Source organism: Melopsittacus undulatus, chromosome 1 (assembly GCF_012275295.1).
Source record: "Melopsittacus undulatus isolate bMelUnd1 chromosome 1, bMelUnd1.mat.Z, whole genome shotgun sequence".
NCBI lineage: Eukaryota > Metazoa > Chordata > Aves > Psittaciformes > Psittaculidae > Melopsittacus > Melopsittacus undulatus.
The window spans coordinates 128,824,857-128,850,398 of NC_047527.1; the positions used below are offsets into that span (position 1 = coordinate 128,824,857).

Genomic DNA, 25,542 nt, shown 5'->3' on the forward strand with positions numbered 1-25,542 from the left:
GTTCAAACATATGGAGGCAGCACACAGCATTTTCACACACTAATCCATTAAATACTAAAACAAATGTCAAGTTAAATTAATAGAGTACTCAGTTCTAGGTCTGCAAGTGCAGTAATATTTTTTACAAGCATCTGGTGAAATATGCCACGTATCTGAGACTTGAATCTGGGCCTAAGTGTTTTATTTATGAGTTTTTTCTAAAAACAAGTTCTAATCCACATCTAATCCATGCTATCCTCCCTCCATTCCCCTTACGTATGATCCACACATCACTGTTTCATTAAGGTTTTCAGATCCTATAGGGTGCATAATGTATGATTTGTAAGACCCAGAAATTCTGAATGCCTATTGTAAAAGTTTAAGAGAATAACCAAATCAAACCATGTTTTCTCAATAAATTGCTCTGTTCAGGCTTCAGCTTGACTTAGCCTGACTTTTCTGATTCTCATTTGAAGGCAAAGCTATGTATTTTTTAATACAGAGCTCACATATTTACTTGCTTTTTACAAACCTTAAGGTGAATTCCATTTGTACACAAGTAGGGGTGCTGCATTTTTTTCAGTGGCTGACCACCACCTTCAGCAACTTCACTAGTTATTAAACTATTAATTTTTATGTAGAACTTTTTATTGAGTATTTTCTGAAAAATTGGCCTTGATTACAATAGCTGTACAAGTCAGATCACTATTGACAGGTAAAACTTGAAAGATGCTAAATATTCTACATACAGTGGGTACATGTATTAGCCACATTCCTTGTTCTTGCCTGGAAAGGAGCTTTTGAAGTCAGAATTAGTAGCATCCAAAATTCTGTACAGAAATCCATTAACATTATTGCTGATAAATTCTTCTACTGGGATTATTCAAGCACAACAGAGAAGCCAATGCAAACCCAAGTGAATCCCATTTTTTTGTTTAAACAACGATTTGTGATGATCCTTTGAACTATTCGTCTCACTAGAGCCTAAAGATCACATCCCTTCACAATTTTTTTGTAAACCATACTGGTAAGCAAGAAAGTATGAAAAGCTAATACGCTCTATGGCAGACACTTTAAAGCAACTGGAAATGCCTTTGACAGAACCAATATCTGATACAGCTGTAAAATAGCAGTAAAAATAAAAGAAGCTCATTGTACATATTCTTCCTGAAGTAGTCTGCTTTTACACACTTTCTGTATGTGGGATTTATGGAAAAGACGTCAGCCATGCAAACGTTTTCTCCTTTGTTCCTTAACAACAGACATGGTTGACAGGCCATTCATTAGAGATTGTTCCTTGGAGATGATGTGCACACTCTCGCTTCTTTAGTCATGGTGAGATGAAACAGCAGCTGAGAAGCACGTTGAGGATCTTTTGCTTCTCAGTGGAAATCATGTAGGTGATGAATGATCACCAGGACATCTGTATGAGTAGGAGGTGAGAGCTATGAGCATGGCACCTGGGAAGCTGCACTGCTCATGGTCAGGAGCAAAGCATTACAAACTTCTGTGCTAGCGTTTGCTGGCACAAGCTGTCTCCGAGAATGACAGACTCCTTGCTGGAAGTGATAGCAAACTGCCACACACAATTTTTAGAGGTTACAACATTTCAGGAAAATATTTCATTTCTATTTTCATGCCAGAGAACTAAAGAAAAAAACAGTAAGGGAAACATGTTTGCTCTGGCACAGTAGAAGAGTGTAAGACTTTGAATGCTTTTAAAGTTAAAGCACAGGAATTTGCTCGGTAATACACAAATTTCATTTGCAATATCAGTGAGGAGGTCTGTACCCTCCTATATTATTTCTCAGTTTTCTTCAGTAGTTCATTTACTGTGTATAGCTACACTGCTGTTAGCTGACAATATTTTATTTACAGACTCACAGAATCACAGAATCCCAAGGGTTGGACTTCTCAGTTTTATAACTACTTATATCAAAGGACAGATTTTTTTTAATGTAGTATTTACTCCAGATTCGTATTGAAATGTATCCATCTGAAATGCATATTGAATTAACTTCCATCCAAGGACAGCTGAGTCCAAACTCTTCTCTTGAAGGAAAGGACAAAAAATCATTTTAAACTACTGTAAAGAACTACTACTTTTTAGCTTGCTGTCCAGGATATTGTACACATAGAACACAATTGATTCTATCAAAGGATCATTGCAGGTCAAGTTTCCATGAACAGGTAAATGACAGAATGCATTTTTTAATAATTCTCAGAGGAAAGTAAAAGTAGAGCATCTCTGGCAGGGATATGGAGTAACTCTAGGAGGACTGGTTTTGATTTTTATGATGGCAGCATCTGTGCATAGAATCTGGAGCAGGATAAGTGATTCAGTATATTTTTAATTCCTTTAAGAAGTGAAATCAGAATTCCACTGTGGAAGCTATATTTATGCGAAATTGCAAATTGTGTGTACATGTGTGTGTGAGAGGGCAGGCTCTAGGACACTTCGTCAGAATCAATCTCAAAGCAGAAAATTGGACTCTTTTTTATACTGCATATAGTTATCAGTGGCTGTGTATTTAAGAGAATGTCTGAGTTTACAATAATTATTTAAGAAAGAGAAATAACTCACACAGATGAATACACCATGCAGGGTGTGAAAAATGGAAGTGTGTGTCAGACTGTGAGCACTATCTCTCTTCACCAGAACATTAGTGAACCCAGTGAGCATTAAGCACATCCCAGCAGGGAAAAAGGACTGAAGCAAGGATAAGGAGTGAATAGGTCCCCTAACAGGGGAAATAACAAGTCAAACAAAGGGCAGGTACAAATTTCTTCTAAAAATCGTTTAGTATTATTATTCATGCTACTTTTTTCCTTATCTGAGGTAGGCTCCAGTTAACACAAACAGCAGGTAACAAGCAACATTTCAGTTTTTGCAAATGTGGTGATTTCAGAAAAGCCTTTAAGTAAAAAAATCTCTCTTAGATCCATTTTGATATCCTTCCTCTCCACTTTCACATACACATGCCACTTCCTAAGCATGGAATGAGGAGTTGGTAACTTTCAAACTTTCTAGTCCACCTTCCTTAATAAGAAATATTTCATCCATGAGGGGTTATGGTACAAGCTTCCTATCTGCTGAAATGTCTGGGCTGCAAGGCTTAGCTTTTTTTCATTGTGTTTAAAGTCTTCATTGTGAAAGTCAAGTTATCACATAGATATTTCTTGCAGGAAACAATCATATCAAGTTCTTTTCACAGTGCAAAGCAGGGAATTTCTGCACACAGGGCTTGAAATATTAGTTGCATTCAGTCAGGAAAAGTTGCCTACATTTTTTTTCACTTAAGTCACTGCCTTCTATTTAATGCCTCCACATCCACTTCAGGGACAGGTAGCTTAATTTCTATCATCTGTAGCTTTACAGAGTATTAGCTTTGCTACACATGCCAATGATTGAGCTACACTAGATGTGCTTGAAAAAGCCTACAGCCTACAGAGCTCATTCAGGAAACTCGAAGCGAAGTAAATCCATATGTGTGTTACAAAATCAGGGTTTAAATAGGGCTCGTGTTTTCTGGCTATTGGCATTATCATGCACAATCCTTCTTTGAAGAGCTGCAGCAGTGATAGGTTTTTTGATAAAGTGTAGTATGCTCATAGTTAAAAAGTGACATTTTGATGCTTTAAAAATGTTCTTTTTTATTTGGTGAAATATTCAGAACCTTTTCCTATCCTGCCAATTTTCTTAAAGAACTCTTAAATGAAAATAAACATAATTAAGCAGGGAAAATACCCCAAAGATTCTGTATTACATTTAAGCTACAAATGCTGTATTTTCCGTAAATTTTGCTGAACTTTATCTGAAAAAAATCCTAATTGAGATAGGGTTTTAACTGAATTCTTTGGCTGCTTCAAAGCACTTGCAGAATAAAAACAATCTCATAAAATTTCATCTGTCTTTTCATCTGACTTTTTCATAGCCTGTGATTCAGAAAGCTTCACATTTGTCAAAAATTCATGCATACTCAGCATCTAGATATACTGTCAGATATATATGATATATACATGAACTAGAACCAGAAACCACAGTGTCTAATCCTATTCCCTTTACTTGTATAAAATCCAGCCATTTCATCTCACAGGAATAAAGAAAAGCATATATAGTAGGATTTTACATAGCTGCATTTCATATACAGCTTGACAACTGGGCCAGCTAGTAACTGTAATTCTAATGGGTCTGCCATTTATATCACTGCATTTCAACAGCAATTTGCAAAGTAAACATTGAGTAACACTAAATGAAAACCTTATTTTTCTTTTAGTGAGAAAAAAATATTTTTTCTTATATAAATAAGTAAATAATATTTTTACTTATCTATATATAAAAAATATAGATATAAGATGGAGATGGCATTTTCCAGTCATTATAGCTAAAACATTGGCTGTGTGATGAAAGTTCTTCAAAGTTGTTCTTCATGCAATGATCCTCAGAAATTCAGTCTTAATTTTGCATGAAAATGAAACAGAATTTGACATGTACTCTTGTAATGCTGTGCCTTTTCAGGGTAATTAGTCATACATTTATGTTAGTTTTCTTGTATTATAATAACTGTGCACTAAGGTATGCAGCTTCAGTTGGCTTCCCCTGGCTTTGAGAGTTTATGATTCATTACATGTACCATGCCCAGGAGATCAGCTAAAATATCTCAAATTTCCTGTATACATTCAGGTGGTCATTTTTGAAAATTCCTCAGGAAACACTGTTTTGCTTCCTGATTGCCCATTTTTACTTCCAGTCAGGGTAAAATTAGGTATCATTCATTGAAGTGGTCTAAGGGAAATTTTTCAGTGGAAGACATTTGGTCTTATTGTCCCAGCTCAGTCTCCTCACACTCAGTTGAAAGCAGAAAATGATAAATGCCGTATCCTGGCCAATACTCAGCATTTTGGCGGCTGGAGAGACTGCTGTCTCATGTGTCAGAGCAGACAACTGTCTTGAAGGGTGTGTACTCTCAAGCTGTGGTTACAATTTTAACTTAATCGGCCTTCCTGAAAATGAATCATAGTCCCTTTGAGGATGCAGGCTCCTGCTCGTGCCCTAGTGTACCAAGCAGCTGCCATTGAATCATTTTCATCAGCCACTCCTTCATGCTAATCTTAACTTGCTAGACATAAAAGTGGTAAGGAAGTACTACCTCTTAGCCCTCTTGTTGATACTTCTTTGTTTAATGTTCTACACAGCATTTTTCAAACTTTATTATTGTTTGATTAAATTGATTTAACCAATGACCTCTATTTATTGCCTTATTTGTTTTAAAGATGAAAATACATTCATAGTTGCTTTAAAGCAATAGAGAGACAACCTGAAGATCTGCCTAATGTTAAATACGTCATTATTTTTTCTTTACTACTTGCCTTCTTTTTTATTTCTTCTTGTAATTTTCTTTGTTACCTCTTGATTTGTGTGTGTCTTCAGGAAAGCTGCTTAATTTATTTAAATTTTAAGCTACCAATCTGCAAAACAAATATAATAAATCACCCCATATCAAGCTGATGGTGCTTAATTGTGTTTGTACAACATTTTGAGCTTTTCAGATGAAAACACAGTGTGATGTTATTACTGGTATTCTAAACTTTGTAAGCAAAATCCAGTCTTCTTATTCAGCTCTATTGTGAATGCAAACTATTTTCATTAGTTCTGCTGCATGCACATAAAACTAATCAAAACAACAAAAAAATCAGGTCCAGTATGCTGAAAAATAAGATCACTTTAGTAGCTTGAAATATAATATTATAGTAACAGTAATGTCGAAGACATTTGACAGGTGTAGAGAAGATCAAACTTCTTTCTGTTTCAAACGACTAATCAGAGAAATTCCTCAGAACCTCCAGAGTCGAGTGGCAGTTGCATCCATTTCCAATTACTTGATTTCTTTCTTTTTTCCTTCTTCCCCCCCCCCTTTTTTTTTTTTTTTTTTTTTTTTTTAGAAATTAGGAACAGAAGCTTCTGGGTCAAACTGAAAATGTATCTCAGTGTGCTTGGAAGTTATCCAAATAGTATCTGCCATAGTATTTTGTCTAACCCTAACCGCTTTTCTTTTCATGATAAATTTGTACTGGATGATACAATTAAATGCACTTCCTATGGAGCATCGAGGAAGTCTGTCTGTCTCTTTGGATGACTTTTTCAGCCTATTTCACACCATCATGTCTCCATGGAATAATATCGTATAAGAGATATATAACATTTCAGCTATAGCTTTTGGTATGTTTCTCCAAATAAAAAGTCACTAAAAACAGATTTCAAACCTAAAATTTTAGTATGACAATTGACACTGTAGAGCAGTGCTGCTTAGCCATCTGTGTATTTCCTTTATCATTATAATATTTGATGCTTCTATTTTATATAAAATTCATGTTCTGTATGTCACATTTAGAAGGCACAAAGAATTATTTTCTCTGCTTCATAACCACACTCGTGTTAAGAACCTTTTAGCCAAAACTTACCAGTTTGTCAACACTGGAGATGCAGCAGGGGTCACACTTGATTTCATTTTATTTTCCTTTCTGTCTATGGCAATAGTGACTACTAAAATTAACTCAAGCAATTAATTGTTCTGATTTCCTTCACTTCAAAATGACTCCTGCCTAGGCAAAGAAGATGAGTGTTTCTCTTTTTGCGGGGGGGAGTTTAACAAGAAAGGGTAATGACTGGAGCCACTGGTGAGTGTTGCCTGTGATGGCTGCTGGAGCCAGTGGCGGCTGGGTGCTGGCAGGTCCCTGTCACCCTGCCGGCATGAGCACCAGGCACGCAGCGTCTGGCGTCTGGCGAGCAGGCACGGCCCGGCCGATGTAGCACTGTTTGTAATGAGAAATCTAAACAGGGAATGGCAGCGAGGCATGACAGGAATGTGTTTCCATTGGAGAAGCCCGTGCAGAGAAAAAGCATAAGCAAAGCCATGTCCAGAAGGCCTTTCAGCTGGCCAGGACGGAAGACTGATGTTATTGTACATGGGCTGTCACGTTGCCAGCCTTGCCTCACGGGTTTGTTTTCTCTCATGCTCTCCCTCTCTCTCTCCCTGCCTTCCTCCCGGGGCCGGCTGTTTGCTCAGGTGGACAGTGACACCGTTTGGAACGAGCTGCACTCGGCCGGGGCGGCACGCATGGCGGTGGGCTGTGTCATCGAGCTGGCGGCCCGCGTGGCCTCCCGGGAGCTGAAGGTGAGGTCCGGGCCGCGCTGTGGGTGGGAGAGCAGGGGCGGCGGAGTGAAGTGGGGCTGAAGGGAGGCGTTGTTCAGCTGCTCTGCTCCAGCAGGGTGCCGGGAGGAGGGCCGGGAGGAAGTTCACAAAGGTGTGGCAGCTCTTCCAGTTCTCACTGGGGATGATATTGCTGTCAGTATGAAGAAGCAGTTGTGGGTGCTCACAGTCCGGGGTTGCCACAGCTAGCGGTGAAGTTACTCATAGCATGCACGTTTCTGCAAGTGGCTGTGGCACTGCCTTTTGAAGTGTGTTTTTACAATATTTTGGATTTAATACGGTTGTTTAGTCACGTACGGAACCTCAGTATACCACCCAGAGAGAGGGGAGGCAAACAGTGGGTGTGAGGGAGAGGAAGAGGAGGCTCTAGGGAGGAGAGTGGTGGCCCAGGAGGTGCCTTTCTGCCAGGCTGGCTGCCCTCAGACTTCTCTCTCTGGCCCCCTTCCCTTTCCTATCTCCATGCTGCACGATCTGCAAGGCATGATGTACAAAACCCAAATTATCCCCAGTCTAAACAATTTATAAAAACTCCAGACCTGACGATCTTTGACATTTTATTTGGTATTTTAACAGCCCTATTTAAAGGTACACCATATGCAGCCAGAGAGCAGGCTCACCCCAATAAACATTGAAGCTAACATGTCTCCTTAATGAAACTGTTTATTCACTTTCCAGACCAAATACTAATGGATTCAGTCCTGTTTGCCAAATCAAGATAGAAATAAATATTTTAGAATTAGAAATGTACAGTGATTTTAAAAATTCGAAATCTGAACTTGGGAATTTTCTTCCTGTATATCTGTCCTATTTCAAAATACATTAGCTATGTATTTGAGGAAGAGTACATCTGTTCATGTATATGTATACATAGGGATAGAATATATAGGTTCATAAATGATAGTGTTCTCATGTGAAATGCAGTACTATACCTCTGACACAATTGAATGGAGTTACTAAACTTTCATATTCAGACACCAATATCATTAGCTGGGTGCTACACAAAATGTACAAATTTTGAGATCTCAGACAGAGAATAGGGCACATCATATGGGGTCCTGTTGTGTATCCTGTCTGTTGTGTACTTTATCCTCATTAAGCTTTTTGGACACAGTAGGATACAATGCATAAATCACTGTGCATTATTCATACTAAACAGGACTAATGAAAGTGAAGAAGGATTTTTTAGCTAATTTTTTACATTTGGCAACTGTAGAACATGTGTCAGTCTCTAACGCATCATAAAAGCAAGTTTTGATAAGAATAATGAGGTGTGTCCTGTGTGCAGTTGACATGAGCTGGGTCCACTGCAGAAACTTTACTACTTAAATCTGTACCATTGTGGTGTCTTGCCACAGTATGAACGCTCTTGGTTGTTTATGGGTGTGTGATAAGACAGTTGAAAAGAATCAAACATCATCCACTAGACAGACCTTGGTTGCTACTGGCATTGAACAGTCTCTGAACAAATATATTAATTTCAGTACTAGTTTGTAGGTTACTGTAAAATTATTGTTAATCCTAAACAGAATCTTTGTCTACAGTGCAGAGAATTGAAGTAGTCTTATGGTCTTATGCAACCTGCAGTTAAAACATAGAAAAGGTAATTGTTAAAGATGTGCCAAGTAGCTGGTTTATATCAAATCATCAAGAAAATAGGAAAGGATTTGCTGTGAAAGAATACTGATGCCATTCCTGAAAGGTGTTTATTTAACCTGTTCCTATACTTCCAGCATGAAGCTCAATGACTTACATGCCACCATGCCAACTGTATGAACTAACAACCTGCATGTGGTATTTGTAATTTAAGATTATGAAAATGTTATTCAGGTCCAATTAACAGAAGAAAAGCATACTAGAAGTTCTGGAAATGAACCAATGCTGACATCTAGCTATTTTGGCAGAGTCTTTCTATGTTTGCCTTGTCACTGCATCTATACAAACCTGGATTTTGATGCAAGTGGTTCCAAATACCCTCATACAGTAAATGACACTAGGTGGTTTGCAGTGTATTCTGAGGTTTTCTACATGGTGTTCAGGATGGGACTGTACGTAGCTGTAAGATTTTAGCCCCACAGATCTTTATGTTTCAATCTACCTCTCTGACTTTACATGTTGCTTTTCCATCTTGCTGCCAATTTTCCTCTAGAAGTGCATGCATTATATTGATCAGCTATTTCTAGTGTAGGGAAAAATGCCAATTTTGTAGTGTACTTGTGAACATCTGAGGGCACGTAAGTGAGCTGACCACTTCCATGTGCATTCATTGAGCAAATATGTATGTGAAGCAACCATTTGGAGCCAGTACTGTGAGCACTGAGTGGGAGGATTAAGCTGTGATGGGAATCTGGAATGATCTGCTGCAGCTTCAGAATCTTTGGATGACAAAAAAAAGCGCCTTCCATGAACTGTGTGCAAGCTGTAACAGCTCTGCAACATGTAAACAGCAAGATGAGAGCAGTAAAGACACATGCTGTAGTTTTTCCCTGGAAGTTTTCCCAGTGGATTGCTGTCAGAAGGAGCACTGTCATTTGGTGTCATCTGAAGAAAAAAAAAAAAGTGAATTATGAGACATGACATATTGGTTTGTTCTGAAATCACACAGTTCTCTGAGAAGAGCTTCATGTCCTGAATTTCACAGTGGCAGACTTAAAATACACATCAAGGACTTCACAAAGGGCAGTGTTCCACGTTGCAGCAGAAGAAGCAGTGGATTACCTACCCACTGCACTGGGGAACCACTGAAACATCCACGGGGACGTTAGGATAACCTGCGTGAAACTAGCATAGACAAAGTCTGAGACAAGAAGCCTCTTGAATGAGACACTGAAGACACTCACTTAACATGTTTTTGACATGAGAATTATCAAATTTGTCAGTGTAGTTGGGTATGAGCAGCCCAAATATTTCTTACAGCCTGATGAATCAACATACGTGTTTGTTCAAAGTCTAACGTGTTTTCCCTAAAATTAAAATGAATATAATAGTTTATTTTATGGACATGTATTCAATTAGTTTATAAAATATTTTATTTAGAATCCTGAAGGTGAATGTCTTCACTGCCTAGCTAAAGTGTAGAAACTAACAAACATTAACTGCCCTGTGTTGACTGGCATCTGACATTTAAAGCCCGTTTCAGTAAGGAGAGAACATTTCAATCTCTATTTCAGATTACTGATTTTGCTTGCTATTTCATACAGAGATAGTATAGACAGACTTCTAAGACAAGGTTTGAGACTACAAAATAAATCATGAAAGTCTGCAGAACAATTGAGAGATTCACTACAGAGCTGTGCATGAGTCAAACTCATATGCAAGGTGAAAGGTTCTTAACTTTATTCTGAATTTCCTGATATTATCAGTCCCATTTCACACAGGTCTCATCTGAGAACAGCAACATTTTGTTCATCTGATTTGGACAGTGCTCAAGAACTGAGAAGGAGTTAAGAGTTCTCTTCACTATTGTTCAAACCCCTTATGAGACATCAGATTTCTTTGATCTCCTTGGCTAATGGGGGAAGCATCAATGTGACAGTGCTAAGGATGTAAAACAAAAGGGTTTACTGGAGTTCTGCTGCTGTAATAGTAAATTACTGTGGTGGTATTTTGCTTGGTTTTATTGTGGTTTTTTGTTTGTTTTTTTAATCAGGACAAATTGCCACTTCTCTGGGGAGTCTTAATATTGATGAGTTTTATGTAATATGAAAAAAAATAAGGATTTGGAGGTTTGTTTTAGTAAAATAATGAGCACTCACTGAGATCAATTTGATACACTTTTGAGATAAAGAATCACATCACTGAAGTATATAGTATGATAAATATGATGACATACTGAATCAAATGTTATACTTCTTCTTTTTAAATTTATTTATTTACATGCATGATGAATGTCATGGTGGCAATATTACAATAGGAGATAAGCCTAACTGTTACTTGAAGGTCACCTTTTTTTTTGAGTGTTTTCTAGTTTAGGAAACCTGCTGATGCATGATAAGGAATTTATGTTGTATGGAATTGGTGCCACAGCTCTCCTGTATCTATGTTTTTTCCATTCTCATTTCCCTAATAGATTTATATAGGTGGCTTTTAATAATCTGCTGGCTGACCACAGACCTTTAGAAGAGTGGAGTATGCAGAACTCAGTGAATACAATCCCACCACAGTCATTTGCTATATTGAATAAATTATTTTAACAAGTCAGATAAGTCTTACGATATAGTCATTTGAGAAAGAAATGCAGGTAGTGCCCTGCATATGATTTCTTGCATGCAGCTTAGCTTGTGAATTTGGAAATCATTGTCTTTAGCCTCTAATAACTGCACCTTAAGAAGGAAGGCCCTAAAAGGTCTGCATCAGTAGGGAGAACTTATATTTCCTGAAGTGACTCCTAAGGAGCTATTTACTCAATTGCATTGCCACAGGAAAATAAATATGTGATAGAAATAAATTGCTAAATGCTCACAGTGTTCCAGTCACTGCTTTGCAGTAATGAGGCAGATTTCAGGAGTGTGTGGTCTAATGTCTTAGTGATACTGGGAGGTGCTGTCTGGCCCTGCCTTCACATTTATTTCCCAGCCTGGCTCAGCTATTACATAGACTCTGATGCTCTGCTCAGTTCACCTCCCAGCCCTGCCAGCATACAACTTCACTCACAGGCAGCTGGGCATAAAGAGACTCTCCCTTTGCCTGGGTTTGGCTGTCTTGCACAGCAGACTCTCCCCTCTTACTGCTGAACTGGATGAGTACAGAGGTTGTTCAAACCCCACATTAGACAAGTCTCAGAGGAAATTAAGGAGGGTTCCTGCATCTGAGATCTCTCTTGATGTTCAGATTTCATTTATAACTCTTATTGCTTGCAAAGAATCTCGCCTTCAGGACTTAGCTTGCCAAATTGTTTTTTTCTGAGAGATTTTAGGTTGCTGATATTACCATTTTGTTAACCAAATTATTCATGCTGATGATGCCGCCTTTTATTGCCAAATATTAGGTATTCATTAAATGTTTATTGCTACTTTAAAGAAGTTGAAATTCAGACAGATGATTATGTTAATATGATAATTTTGCAATATTTATATTATGATGCATAATGTCCTTCAAAATATTTGTTCTTTTAATGGTTGTTTTATTGTGTGCTGTTTTGTGAACATTAAGAGTGTCTTAACGTCTTTTCTGATATCAAATTGTACATATCTCTGGCTGTCCCTTAATATCTTGCAATTGACTGGCAGGAAAAAAAAACCACAAAAAACCAAAAAACCTAGCAGTGAAAAATATAATTTAAAAAGAGTGTATCTAATAAAAACCTCTTTTCACAATGGGAGATGACTTTCCATTATCATGGGCAACTCAGAGCCAGAGTAGATAATGGAACTATTGAAAACCCAAAGGAACATTTCTGAAATTATTTTCTTCAGCTTCAGATGACCCCATTCAGTGCTATTATAAGATGGAATTAATTACTTGAAGTACAATACCCATAATAAGGATTACTGACTAGTTTACTTTGTATATCCTTTAAATATGTCAACATTGGCAAATGGCAGCACTCTTTACTGTAATAAAAACACATAAGGACCATGTATTTTTAATTTTACAAATTTGAGACAGAAGAGACCTACATAGTAAACTACAAGCCTACTGGGGGCTGATGGAGCTGCTCTGATAAAGAAAGGGAAGAGTGGTTTTGCAGACTTGTCAAGGATGCTTTAAACTAGGTGTGTTGGGGGAGGGGACCGTCATTCCATCCCAACACACCCAGTCAGTTGCCAGCACCTATAATAAATGCTCGGAGCAATGTAGTGATGTTCTAGTAGCTCCAGCCAGTGAGCTGGCTTCATTTGGAGCTTGGCTCAGATGCCTCTATCTATACAAATGCCCGTAGCATGGGGAGCAAACAAGAGGAATTAGAGATGTGGGCACATCTACGGGGCTATGATATAATAGGCATCTCAGAAACATAGTGGGATGGTACCTTTGACTGGAGTGTTGGAATGGAAGGTTACAGGCTCTTTAGAAAAGACAGGCCCGGTAGGAGGGGAGGGAGAGTTGCCCTTTATGTTAGGGATAGGCTGGAGAGTATGGAACTCTGTCTGGGGACAGGTGATCAGTTAACAGAAAGTTTGTGGGTCAGGGTTAAGGGGAAATCAGTGATGGGACACATTACTGTGGGGATATGTTACAGACCGCCTGACCAGGAGGAACCTGTGGATGAAGAACTCTACAGACAGATAGGAAAAGCCTCACACTCGCAGGCCCTTGTTCTCATGGGGGACTTAAACCACCCTGACATCTGTTGGGGCGACGGTACAGCCCGGTACAAGCAATCCAGGAGGTTTCTCAATTGCATGGAAGACAACTTCCTTCTGCAAGCAATAGAGGAGCAGACGAGGAGAGGTGCCCTACTTGACCTTGTGTTCACCAACAGGGAAGGGCTCATTGGAAATGTGACACTCCAGGGAAGTCTTGGATGCAGCGATCACGAAATGGTCGAATTTGAGGCCCTCAGGTCAGTGAGAAGAGCGTGCAGAAAGCTCACTGCCCTGGACTTCAAGAGAGCAGACTTTGGCCTCTTGAGGAACCTGCTTAGCAAGGTTCCATGGGATATAGCCCTAGAGAGCAGGGGGGCCCAAGACTCTTGGTTAATATTCAAGGATCACCTGCTACAAGCTCAGGAGTGTTGCATCCCGACTAGAAGGAAGTGCAGCAGGAGGGCCAGGAGACCCCCTTGGATGGATAAGGAGCTGCTGAGAAAAATTCACAGGAAAAAAGAGGCTTATAAAAGGTGAAAGCTAAGGCCCAATTGGAGCTAAACTTGGCTAGGGATGTTAAAGATAACAGAAAAAAGGGAAATATAACCCCCATTTTCAAGAAGGGGAAAATGGATGACCTGGGGAATTACAGACCAGTCAGTCTCACCTCTGTGCCTGGCAAAATCTGGGAGCAGATTCTCTTGGAAGGCATGCTAGGGCACATGAAAAACAACAAGGTGCTTGGTGACAGCCAGCATGGCTTCACTAAGGGGAAATCCTGCCTGAGCAATTTGGTGGCCTCCTATGACGGGGCTACAAAAGTGATGGACAGGGCTGAAGCAGTTGACATCATCTACCTGGAGTTGTGCAAAGCGTTCGACACTGTCCCACATGACATCCTTGTCTCTAAATTGGAGTGTCATCAATTTGATAGGTGGACCACTCGGTGGATAAAGAACTGGCTGGATGGTCGCACTCGGAGAGTTGTGGTTAATGGTTCAAAGTCTGGCTGGAGAGCAGTAATGAGTGGTGTCCCTCAGGGATCGGTGCTGGGACCGGTCTTGTTTAACATCTTTGTTGGTGACATAGACAGTGGGATTGAGTGTGCCCTCAGCACATTTGCCTATGACACGAAACTGCGTGGTTTGGTTGATACCCTGGAGGGAAGGAATGCCATCCAGAGGGACCTTGACACGCTTGTGAGGTGGGCTGATGCCAACCTTATGAAGTTTAACCATGCCAAGTGTAAAGTCCTACACCTGGGTCGGAGTAATCCCAGGCACAGCTACAGGTTGGGCAAAAAAGGAAATTCAGTGCAGCCCTGCGGAGAAGGACTTGGGGGTGTTGGTCAATGAGAAAATGAACATGAGCCAGAAGTGTGCACTCACAGCCCAGAAAGCCAACCGTATCCTGGGCTGCATCAAAAGGAGCGTGACCAGCAGGTCAAAGGAGGTGATCCTGCCCCTCTATTCTGCTCTCGTGAGACCTCACTTGGAGTATTGTGTGCAGTTCTGGTGTCCTCAACATAAAAAGGACATGGTACTGTTAGAACAAGTCCAGAGGAGGTCCACGAGGATGATCAGGGGACTGGAGCACCTCCCATATGAAGACAGGCTGAGAAAGCTGGGGCTGTTCAGCCTGGAGAAGAGAAGGCTGCATGGATACCTCATAGCAGCCTTCCAGTATTTAAAAGGGGCCTACAGGGATGCTGGTGAGGGACTGTTCATTAGCGACTGTAGTGATAGGACAAGGGGTAACAGGTTGAAATGTAAGCAGCAGAGGTTTAGATTGGATCTAAGGAAGAAATTCTTTCCTGTTAGGGTGGTGAGGTACTGGAATGGGTTGCCCAGGGAGGTTGTGAGTGTTCCATCCCTGGCAGTGTTCAATACCAGGTTAGATGAAGCCTTGGGTGATACGTTTTAATGTGAGCTATCCCTGCCCATGGCAGGGGGGTTGGAACTAGATGATCTTAAGGTCCTTTCCAACCCTAACTATTCTATGACTCTGTGATTCTATGATAGGGTTTGTATAGTAATTCCCTTTTTTAAAAAATCTGAATGAATTAAGAAGCAATTTTGAAAAAGAAAACTTGAGAAAAAATGGCACACAAGTTTAAAGTGTGGTCTGGCACTGTCCTGAACATCACTTAAGCTGAATTGAGTGAAGCATAAACCCTTTCTCTGCCTGGTCATATGGATGTGTGTGCGCACACACACGTAAAGTTGCCCTGTTGTTAGTTAGGGATCATTTAAGGGAATGAAAGCAATTGAAAAGAGTTTTCTCCAAATCAGAATCTGATATGTTTCTGGGATGGTTCTTTCTGGTATATCAGATTGATTCAATACCAAAAGAAACCTCCTGCATTTGTTCATTGCTGCTCTAATGTCTGTATAATCCATGGATAACTTGAAATTGAAACTCTCATTCCAATTGTGCTTGGTTATTACTGTCCTCAAGGTGTTTGTCACACAAGGCTATGGAGGTATCATTACACAGTAAATTGTACCAATCTAGTGAATAAGCAGAATTAGCTAAATCAGCCCCCTCACTCCCCCAAGCTCATGGTTTTCTAGTCTTAAAAGTATTCTGTGTAAAAGTCCCTCTACCATGTTTCACAGCTCTACTGCTATGATTTATTAGAGCAAAACCTAAGTATCTTTCTAAAGGCATAATAATCAAAAAGAGCTGAAAATAAATGTCCCTAGTCCCACAGCATCCTCCCTCCAGAAAAGCTTCAGTCTAGAGAATTTCCATGCCTGACTGAACAACACAGAACCCTACGCAGCTCCTTCCGAATGCCTACAGAAATCTCCTTTCCTAGGAAGTATTCTGTGCTTAGGTGCCTCCTAGACAGTACTGTTCTTGTAGGCTGTGCTCTACCTTTTTTTTCTACCTCTCTGTCTCACTATCTGCCCTGTAATACTCTCAAAAAAAAAAATCTGAGTGATGTGTGGCGGCCACAAAAGAGGCATTTTTTCTACACCCAGGCACAGCATTTTTAGCAATGTGTAGTGTGTAAGAAATGGTAACGAATGCTTATTTTGCTAGTGTTAAAGATATGACTGATAAAAGCCATCAATCAAAGTTACTAATAAAGTCTTTTAGACAGTAGTTTGTACTCTTTGCTTTTACAAAGTTACAAAATTGCAATATTTCATATGGAACAGTTTCTTAGATACTTGATCCCAGCAGTTATGGTTATATTTATAGCTGAATGACTGTTATTATTTCATATAGTAGTACAGCTTTAATTATATGTGTGGTACATAGCTTATCTCCATGACCACTCTGTTCTTAAAACTGCTTTCTTTCCTGATATAGTTAACACTATTTGTGGCTAAGCAGGTCATCTTGGTTGTATATAAGTTAGCTTGCAATCACCAGCTTTTCATGCGTATTTTCTGGTGCCATCCTTTTAGACCTCCAGGAAAACAGGCAGGGAACTTTGTTGCCATCACAGAGTTTAATGTCTGTTTCTGTGTTCCTGGCCCCTACTAGCTTCCTCTAAAAGACAAAGTGGTATTCCCTCCTGCCCATTATTGTTTTCTTGGTAAATCTATGTGTTGCTAATACTGCTCTGTTAAATCATGGGGTTTTTTCACTGCATTCGCACACCCCCCAAGGCCAGATACTGGCTCTTGCTCTGGCAGTATGAATAGGTTGTAAAATTGTCCTAAACCAGTACTTGAGGATTGTGTTATCCTTATACCACTCACCCTTATGCTTACCCTTCCTCCTGGATGGCATAACTTGGCATCACATTACAGCATAAGTGACACTGGCAGAAATACGGTTATCTGCTTCAGGGTACCAGTTGCAAGAGGATTGTCATAAGCAGACAAGGCATAAAGCAGCCTGATGGATGTTTGTTATTGAAGGAATGAACTAAGCCACAGATAGCATGGTTAAGGATACCACTAAGATCACTTCAGGGTTACACCCTGTCAGATACACTGTATGGAGCACCTTTTAAATGTAATGAAATAGGTTTGTATATAGCTTTATAGCTTTGTGAGAATAAAAACTTGTATATATATAAAACATAAGGAATATCAATTCTGACAGGAGCAACGGATACATTTCTGTATAACTAAAGATGCTCCTACAAAGAAATGAAATATTAGCTTCAGTGACTGGCTTCTCTTCTGAAGAGAAGCCTGTGCACATTGAAGCAAAAATAAAACCTTTCCATTAAAAACAAGTGAATGTCCAAGAATGCCATTTTTAAGCACTTCTAATTTCAAGAGCTAAGAGCTAGATAGGCTAAGGGATTTAAACATGCAGAAAATAAAATCGTTAACACCTGGCTTTAGGAGGATGTTGTTGCTACTGCAGGAAATAATTAAAGCTCCATAAGTCTGAATAAGAACTGAGAAAGAACATGACTCTAGACCTGTTGTTAAAAACTCAAAGATGTGTCTCAATGTCTATGGACCACATAACCTAAATACTCACACAAGTATGCAAAGAATATTCAGAAATTCATCCCTACATTCAAGGAGCTGAATCTGAGATTTCTGCCGCTTCAGTAAATGCCTGATGGGGTTTACTCGTATTTCTTGCATGACGCTGGCTTTTCTTGGAGTCAACAGAAACCTCAGCACACCTCGAGTGTGAGAATTACTGGATTGCTTTTGGTCCACTTGGAACCTAGCAGAGGAAGCTACTAACTGTCAAACAAAGGGAAGAGCTGCATGACACCTTGCTACATTCACCGCATACTGCTCTAGGGAAAAACTGTTTAGGTCTAGTTTTGCCCTCTTGTATAATAGAAACACCAGTGGAACCCTACTAGGGATGGTCAGTCCCAAGGCCTGGAGTAACCATCTGTGTTGTGATATTGTCTTGAGAGCTTGTCTTGAAGAGGTTCAGAGGGAGATATAGTAGAACCCCAAGCATGTTGTAGCCCAACACTGTAACCCAGCATGCTACAGAAAGGAATCAACTGAACCACCAAAGAAAAGAAGGCCACAGTAGGATGTACACCTCTGTTCTTTGGCAATTAGGCATCCAACTACCTATTTGGAGTTCTGAAAGAAGAGAATACTTAACTTACTGTGGAAAAAGAGTACTTCTCTTTGTTGTTCAAATATGTGCAGGTTTTAGAATATCTATAGTCAGGCTTTACTCTTTAACCTCAATTTTAACTAAAGGTAATCATATAATGACACAGACATGAATCCTTTTCCTAATGTTCATGTCTGTCAGACAGTTTAATGCTCTGTCTACATATAAAGGTGTCTGTATCCTAGTATAAATAAGGTTCTGTATAAAATGCTTTGAATTTATGTGTGTTGGCTTCATTTAAAACAGTGCTCTGTATTAGTCTTTCTATCTTTAAAACAGATTTTTGCCTTTCTGTCTACTGTTCTGAGCTCACTGTCTGGTATTTAAACATTGCCTAAATAAATTAATGTTCCGTTCTACTAACGTACAGTGTGTTCATAGAAAGTTTAAAAGTAGAGGAAATAAAGTGTTCTGTCAATTGAAAGTTGCTTTTAATACTGTATAGTAACTAGTTTTCAGTAAAATTTGATTATATTATATGCTTTATCATCAATATAACATACACACTATATTTTTTAAAAAAGAAAATTTCCTATGTGAATACTGAACTCCTTCTAATGTAAGAGCACATATAAAATGGTCACAACACTGATGCAAATGTCCATGCTTATGGAGAACTGTAGCAGTCAACTTGAGCTCTGATAGCAGAAACTAGCTAGCTATAAGAAAACAGGTCTTCCAAACAGTCGTGTCAAAGTAAGGGAACAGAAAAAAGAAGCCTATACTGTAACTAACTGTCATGTTGTCAAAACCAGCAGTGTTGATTTTTCTGTCTCTATATTGCTGCAAAAAGTCCTTCCAGATATAATCATCTTAATTATTTTGATCATTTGGGAATGCTGATAAAGTTAGATGATAATGATCTGTGAGCTGAGCAGGGGCAGCTGTAAGCCTTGCATGGACTTTTTCCAAATTCTTACAAATATCAAGAGAACAAAATAAAGGTAGCATGTTGCTCTGCCTCTAGTAATACCCTCTTCTCTAAGTCTGTTTTCACTTCGTTATCTACACGTTCCTCAGCAGACACATACTTTGTTTCTCATAGACACTACAAAAGAATTCTTCGCAGAATTCTTCTCTAAGTCATGTTTTGTATGAAAGGGAAATGTTAAAAGTCCTCAGAAGGATAAGGACAGGGGTTTAGCTTAGAGTGTAAAGCTGGTTTGGTTCTGCAGATTAGTGAGGTCCACAAGGCTTTTTTTTTTTGATGGTGTGTTTGATCTATAGGCAATTTATAATCCACCTCCAGGAATGCCTGTCTAAATATGAACATATATGTTTGTTCTGACTCTTGTATTTTTTGTTTGATTGGTTTTGGGGGTTTTATGGTTGGTTGGTTTTGTTTGGGATTTTTTTCTTTGCTTGTTTTATGGATTTGTTTGGGTTTTGTTTTGTTTTGGTTTTTTTAATATGAATATTTAATGAAAAATAAGGCATTTGTCAAATCTCCCAGATTCTTTAAATGGTGGCTGGAAGAATCACCCTTACAGATGTACTTCATTTACGTTATAGTTTAAGTTTGCTGTCATCTGATAGAAGTTTGGCCACACTCCACAAGAATGCATCTGTCTGCTTGGATTACACTTAGCAGCAAACTATATGAGGTAGCCTGTTAGTATTTCCTAATTAATTAATAAAATTAATGTCAGTGAAACAACATAGGTAGACAATTGCACAGGTACAAACAAACACACATTCATAAGACTGTAAATAAACAGATTTCACAGTCACTATTGTAACTCAACCACCTTATTTACATTTTATTATCTTGCTCCTTATTTACATGAAAGTGTAGTGATTATCATGTTTGTTTCAGATAAATAAAAACTGAAACATTGACGTTTGCCTAGTTTAAGTATATCAAACTGGACTACTGTAATATTGATTATTTAAATATAGAAATTCTTCATCCTTTTAATTCTGAAAATCACATGCTTGGTTGATCTTGCAGCCAAATATTGTTTCTATGAGGCTGCTTGAAAAGGCAAATCTGATGATGTATTGATGCACAGATTATAATTACTTATTTTTATATATATGTTGATTGGCATTAATTTGATGTCAGATAGAAGAAAATATATAGTTGAATAGAAGAGACTGTCTTGAATAGTTGAACTAAAGAGTTCTAGTGGTTTAAACCCTGTCATCATGTTAGCCACGCAGTCTCTCTCTCACCTTCCCCCCCCTCCCTTCTTGGCCTCCCCCTGCTCCCAGAGGGACAGAGAAGAGAACTGAAAAGAATGCAACTTCCACAGGTTGAGATAAGAACAGTTTAGTAACTAAGGTATAACACAAATCACTACTGCTACCACCAGTAATAATAACGATAAAGGAAATAACAAGGGGAGAGAATACAACACCTCACCACCCACCAACTGATATCTCACCCCACCCAGCCAGACCAAGCACCGACCTATACCTAGTCCAACCCCGCAGTGCCCTAGCCCCTCCAGGTAACTCTGTTACATCCTGGGTGTGACATGCTGTGGTATGGAATACTTCTTTGCTTAGTTTGGGTCAGGTGTCCTGTCTCTGCTTCCTCCCGGCCTCCCCTCCTCCCTGGCAGAGCATGAGACTCAGAAAGTCCTTGGTCATTGAGCAATAACTAAAACCATCAGTGTTATCAGCACTGTTCCCAGGCTAAAAGCCAAAAACACAGCACTGCACCAGCTACTAAGAAGGAGAAAAAATGACTGCTACTGCTGAACCCAGGACAGGAGTAAATTTGATGAAGTAATGGTGTTACTTCTGAATCTGACTGTTGTAAAAGAAATTTGGTATGATGCATACTTATATGACACTGCTTCTTGAATAAATAATCTGATTTTCTGAACAGAACTACCTTGCCAGTACTTCTACATTCTCCCTTTACCTTACTCACACTGAAAGGAGGAAAATTTAACTTTTCTTTTACCTTCAGTGACACTAGAGGCAAAAAATACCTTGATCATCACTAATCCTAGTGTTGTATTTCATTAAATTTATATACAATTCCAGAAAGTGTGTTAGAAATTGACTTTAGAGAATCTATTAAACTTGTGAGCTTGGCAGGTTCCCAAGTTTAATTTATGGTTTGGAGAAATACGGGATATTCATTGACACCCTTTTTCTGCAGCTGGGAATTACACGTGTGTGTGAATTTGTCAGTTAGCCCATATAGAAGGTAAGGTCAACACTGACCAGTCATGTAAAATATATACCTCAAGCTACTTTTATGTTGAAACTTCTCAAGCTAGAGGGATGTAAGATTACATGAACTTAGATCAAGAGTGTATCAGTGGATTCGGCTTTCTTTTAAATGTGAATTGTAGACAGCAGAATTGATAACAATGGCTGTCTCATCCTGCCTTTTTCCTCCTCTTTAGATCATGTTGCATGTGTATGTAAATATGTGCATGTGTATATTTACATAAGTTTATGTGCCTCTGTTCTCAAATATATTATTTCTGGCAGTACTATGAAAGGGCAGTTGGACAGAAAAAGTGCTCAAGAGCCTCTAATAGATTTCAATCCAGTCTGCCTGCTGCTCTGTTTTGCACTGAGTCAAGTACTTTTTTAAGCTGATAATTGAAAACCTATCTTGTTCCTACAGAATGGCTTTGCTGTTGTAAGGCCCCCAGGCCATCATGCTGAAGAATCAACAGCCATGTAAGTACCAGGGAATATTGCCCATCTTGGAGCACTAAGGTTACTGGCAATCACCTGTGTTGTGCATGTCTCTGAAGAACTGTAATTGTTAGCAGATGACTGAAAAGGCTTTCTAGGTACTCCCAGAAGCAGATTTATGGCCTCAGAGATCATATAGCATTTTTCAAAATGCTCTGAACATTATTTATAGCTGTTTTCCTGACTGATTTGCTTTCTTATTTCTGTTCTTCTCTATTCCACAGGGGGTTCTGCTTTTTCAATTCGATTGCAATTACTGCCAAATACTTGAGAGACAAGCTAAATGTAGGCAAGATACTGATTGTAGATCTGGTATGTATTCTTGGCAAAAATCACACTTTCAGTGCATCTAGATAAAAGATAATGAATTTGTATTTATATGTCAGACTTTTCTGGTTCTAATACCTAGTAGTAACAAAGGTGTGCATTTCCTCTGATTTTGGGAACTCATTAAAGCCAGGATGGCAGTACTGAAGTCATAAACATCTATGTTTCACTTTAATGGTGTTAACTGCAATTTAATGAGAAGAAGGTACAGATCAGGGCAGCTTTTATGGTCCTTAAATGAATTGATACTTCCACCATTAAAATAACCCTACAGAACCCAAGTTTACTTTTCCCTACAGAATACAAACTTTAAATAGTCAGATGTGCGTTAGAGAATGTTGTTGTTTTGGTAACCAAATTGGCCACTTCCCCCAGCTAGCAATGATTCGATTTGTTGTGTAACTTCGGTATTATTAAACAAATCAACAGGTCATTCCTTCTAAGAAGTTTTCAAGTCATGTATGCCCACTCTTGATGGTTCCCTGAAGGAAAGCTACATGATTAAAAATCCACTTCATTGGATTAGTCTTGTATTTTAATAGAAGGCATTCTTACCCAATACTTTATATATTTAACAAATGGATTATTTAAATGCAGATGACATTTGGCATGTTGTCTATATTATTTTCATGAATAATGAATTGGAGTTCTGCCTTGCACTTAAAGGATCAGCCCAATGCACAGCCCAAGGAAAGTTGAATGCTGATTTATGAGCACCATTTTTATTTTCCTACAGTTCATGAGGAGGTGTAATAGGGTGTCTGACAAAGCATAGACAGGAAATGAACCCTGGCATCAAAACCTAACCTGTTACATCTGCACTTAATTAATTTTTGCAGGTGATAAAAGATTTAAAGACAAAATATGTTAAAGGGTTTTTGAAGTGCAGGGCTTAATAGTCTAAATCTTGTTCATATCTGCACTTGTAATTAAATCTTATTGTGAAGTCATGGCCTTACCATCTAGCACTTTTGTTCAGTTAAACATGTGTACTGGCGGTTGAAGAGAAGCAGAAAAAGGGGGAGTGTGGGAGAAGGAGAGGCAAGTGAAAAATGAGTGGTAGAAGAAGTATATGGGTAGGATAAATATTCTTAAAATGTTTTTCAAATATTTCTCAGATTATTCTATTATCAATTAGAAACATAATTCTAACTGCAAAAATATTTTTGCAGATTTCACTTCCACTGCATGTTGTATCTGTTTGCTGACTTGAGTCTTAGAGTTCATTTAGTTTTACTGCTGTAAATACTGGCCAAAAGTGAACTCTATGTTTATTCCTTTTTTTAAATAGGAAAAGCCTATTCAAACTTTATATTTTGTGAATGTTTCTAAGTCCTTTTGATTGTAAACGTTACATTTGCTTTGTCGGGAAAAGAAGCCAATTCCATTTGACCTGCTTAGCCAATAAGCACTTGGGAATTCAGCCTCAATTTTTCAAGGAAAAGTTAAATGTATAAATCATTACCTGTGCAAATGATTACCTGTGAAACTGCCTGTCCTTACCTAGGAAAGTGAGTAGGAAATACCAACCTCTCTCTGACTCTGTCCCATTGGCCAGAATAACTCAGCTGTTGAAAAGGGAGAAATATGGCTGACACAGATTACTTCACTCCTGGAGCATTTGTAGTCCAGTCCCTAATCTGCTCTATGATCAGCAAAATAATGTACAAAAATTCACATGGAAAATTTCTTATGTATGCAAAGTACACATAAATTGCAATCCAGATGAAATGAATTAACAAGTTAATAGTGATGTCTTTATGCCCACCAACAGAGTTTTGAGCATCTGAAGGAAAGACTGGAATTACAGATGCTAGACTTGAAGTTAACCTTTAAGACTGTATTTTGATAGTGTCTACCACAGCAGGACCCCATGCAGGTTGGCAGCTATACATGATACTACAACGTAAATATTAAAAAGTAATATTCAGTCCCATACATTAAAACTGTAGTCTAATTACAAATCAAGTGTAGTCTTCATAGTGGCTACATGTGTTCATACATAAATTTTTAACTTTTTAATTTTTAATCATTCATTTATTTCTACACTAAAATAAAAGACCTCTCTTTCAGCTTTTTTTCTTTATTCCACCATTTGAATAAATCTCCATTTTTAACCTGATTTATATACCCGGAATAAATTTGATTTGCTAGGGGCAGAATATGATCACATTTCTCATGTGGTAACATCCGCAGTCTTAAACAACACACTCTTTTGTCTAACCAGAGAAGTTACTGCTCTTCAAAACTCAGTAATCCTTGGTGGAATTAAAGTTTAGACAAGAAAGCTAGCAGAATTTTATGTATTTGAATAATAAAAATTTGAATAATAAATCTGTTTTAAAATTTTTTCTATTTTTTATTCTTCTCATTTGAAAAATGTTACAGTAAAAATATGTCTAAAGCCCCGAACATGCATGGAAAAAAAAGATTAATTAAAATAAAAATGAAGTCCTACTATGTTTTTGTCCATAATCTCTGCAGCTCTATCTGTATGGCTAACAGCTTCTCAGATTGTTGTTACAATTCTTGTTCCAAGATCATCCATATGTGCATGTATGTTAGCATGATCTGAGGCTGGAGTAAACCAATTAATTCTGTCACAGTTGAAGACTGAATGGGATTCTGGGGTTAGTCTGCATTCCAGATTTTATTTCATTTGCAAGTCAGAGCCCTCTGATACTATGCTGGCTGCCTTCAAATCTCCAACACCCTTACAGCAGTGTGTGCTCCCTTGTACCTCCAAAACATGTTACATTTAACCCTGGCATTAAGTTACAGTTGGGATGTAACTTCATCCCCCATGTTGTTTCAAGTACTTTCAACTGAGGAAAGAAAAGTAACCATTATAATATTACCCCACAGAGGTCTCAGAGAAGGTCCAAGTGAAGCACAATGCTGTACAAGTAAGACTCCATCAATGTAGAGTCCTGAACATGTGGGTGAAGGTCATGAACTAGACCAGATGGCGCAGAACACAAGCAATGCACAGCGCTTGCTGTGCCATTGGCAGCACACACATAACTTCAACCTTCCTGGAGTCTAGA

At 38.6% G+C, this 25,542-nt stretch overlaps 1 protein-coding gene across 2 annotated transcripts in view; it reads left to right on the top strand.

The window, feature by feature from the left end:
- Positions 1 to 25,542, top strand: part of HDAC9 (histone deacetylase 9) — a 395,548-nt gene that overhangs the window by 270,987 nt on the left and 99,019 nt on the right. For both annotated transcript variants that reach the window (XM_031052375.2, XM_005152865.3), the window contains 3 exons: positions 7,047 to 7,154; positions 22,095 to 22,150; positions 22,393 to 22,480. In XM_031052375.2, coding sequence (XP_030908235.1) covers positions 7,047 to 7,154; positions 22,095 to 22,150; positions 22,393 to 22,480 — 252 coding nt within the window. The remainder of the gene's footprint in view (positions 1 to 7,046; positions 7,155 to 22,094; positions 22,151 to 22,392; positions 22,481 to 25,542) is intronic.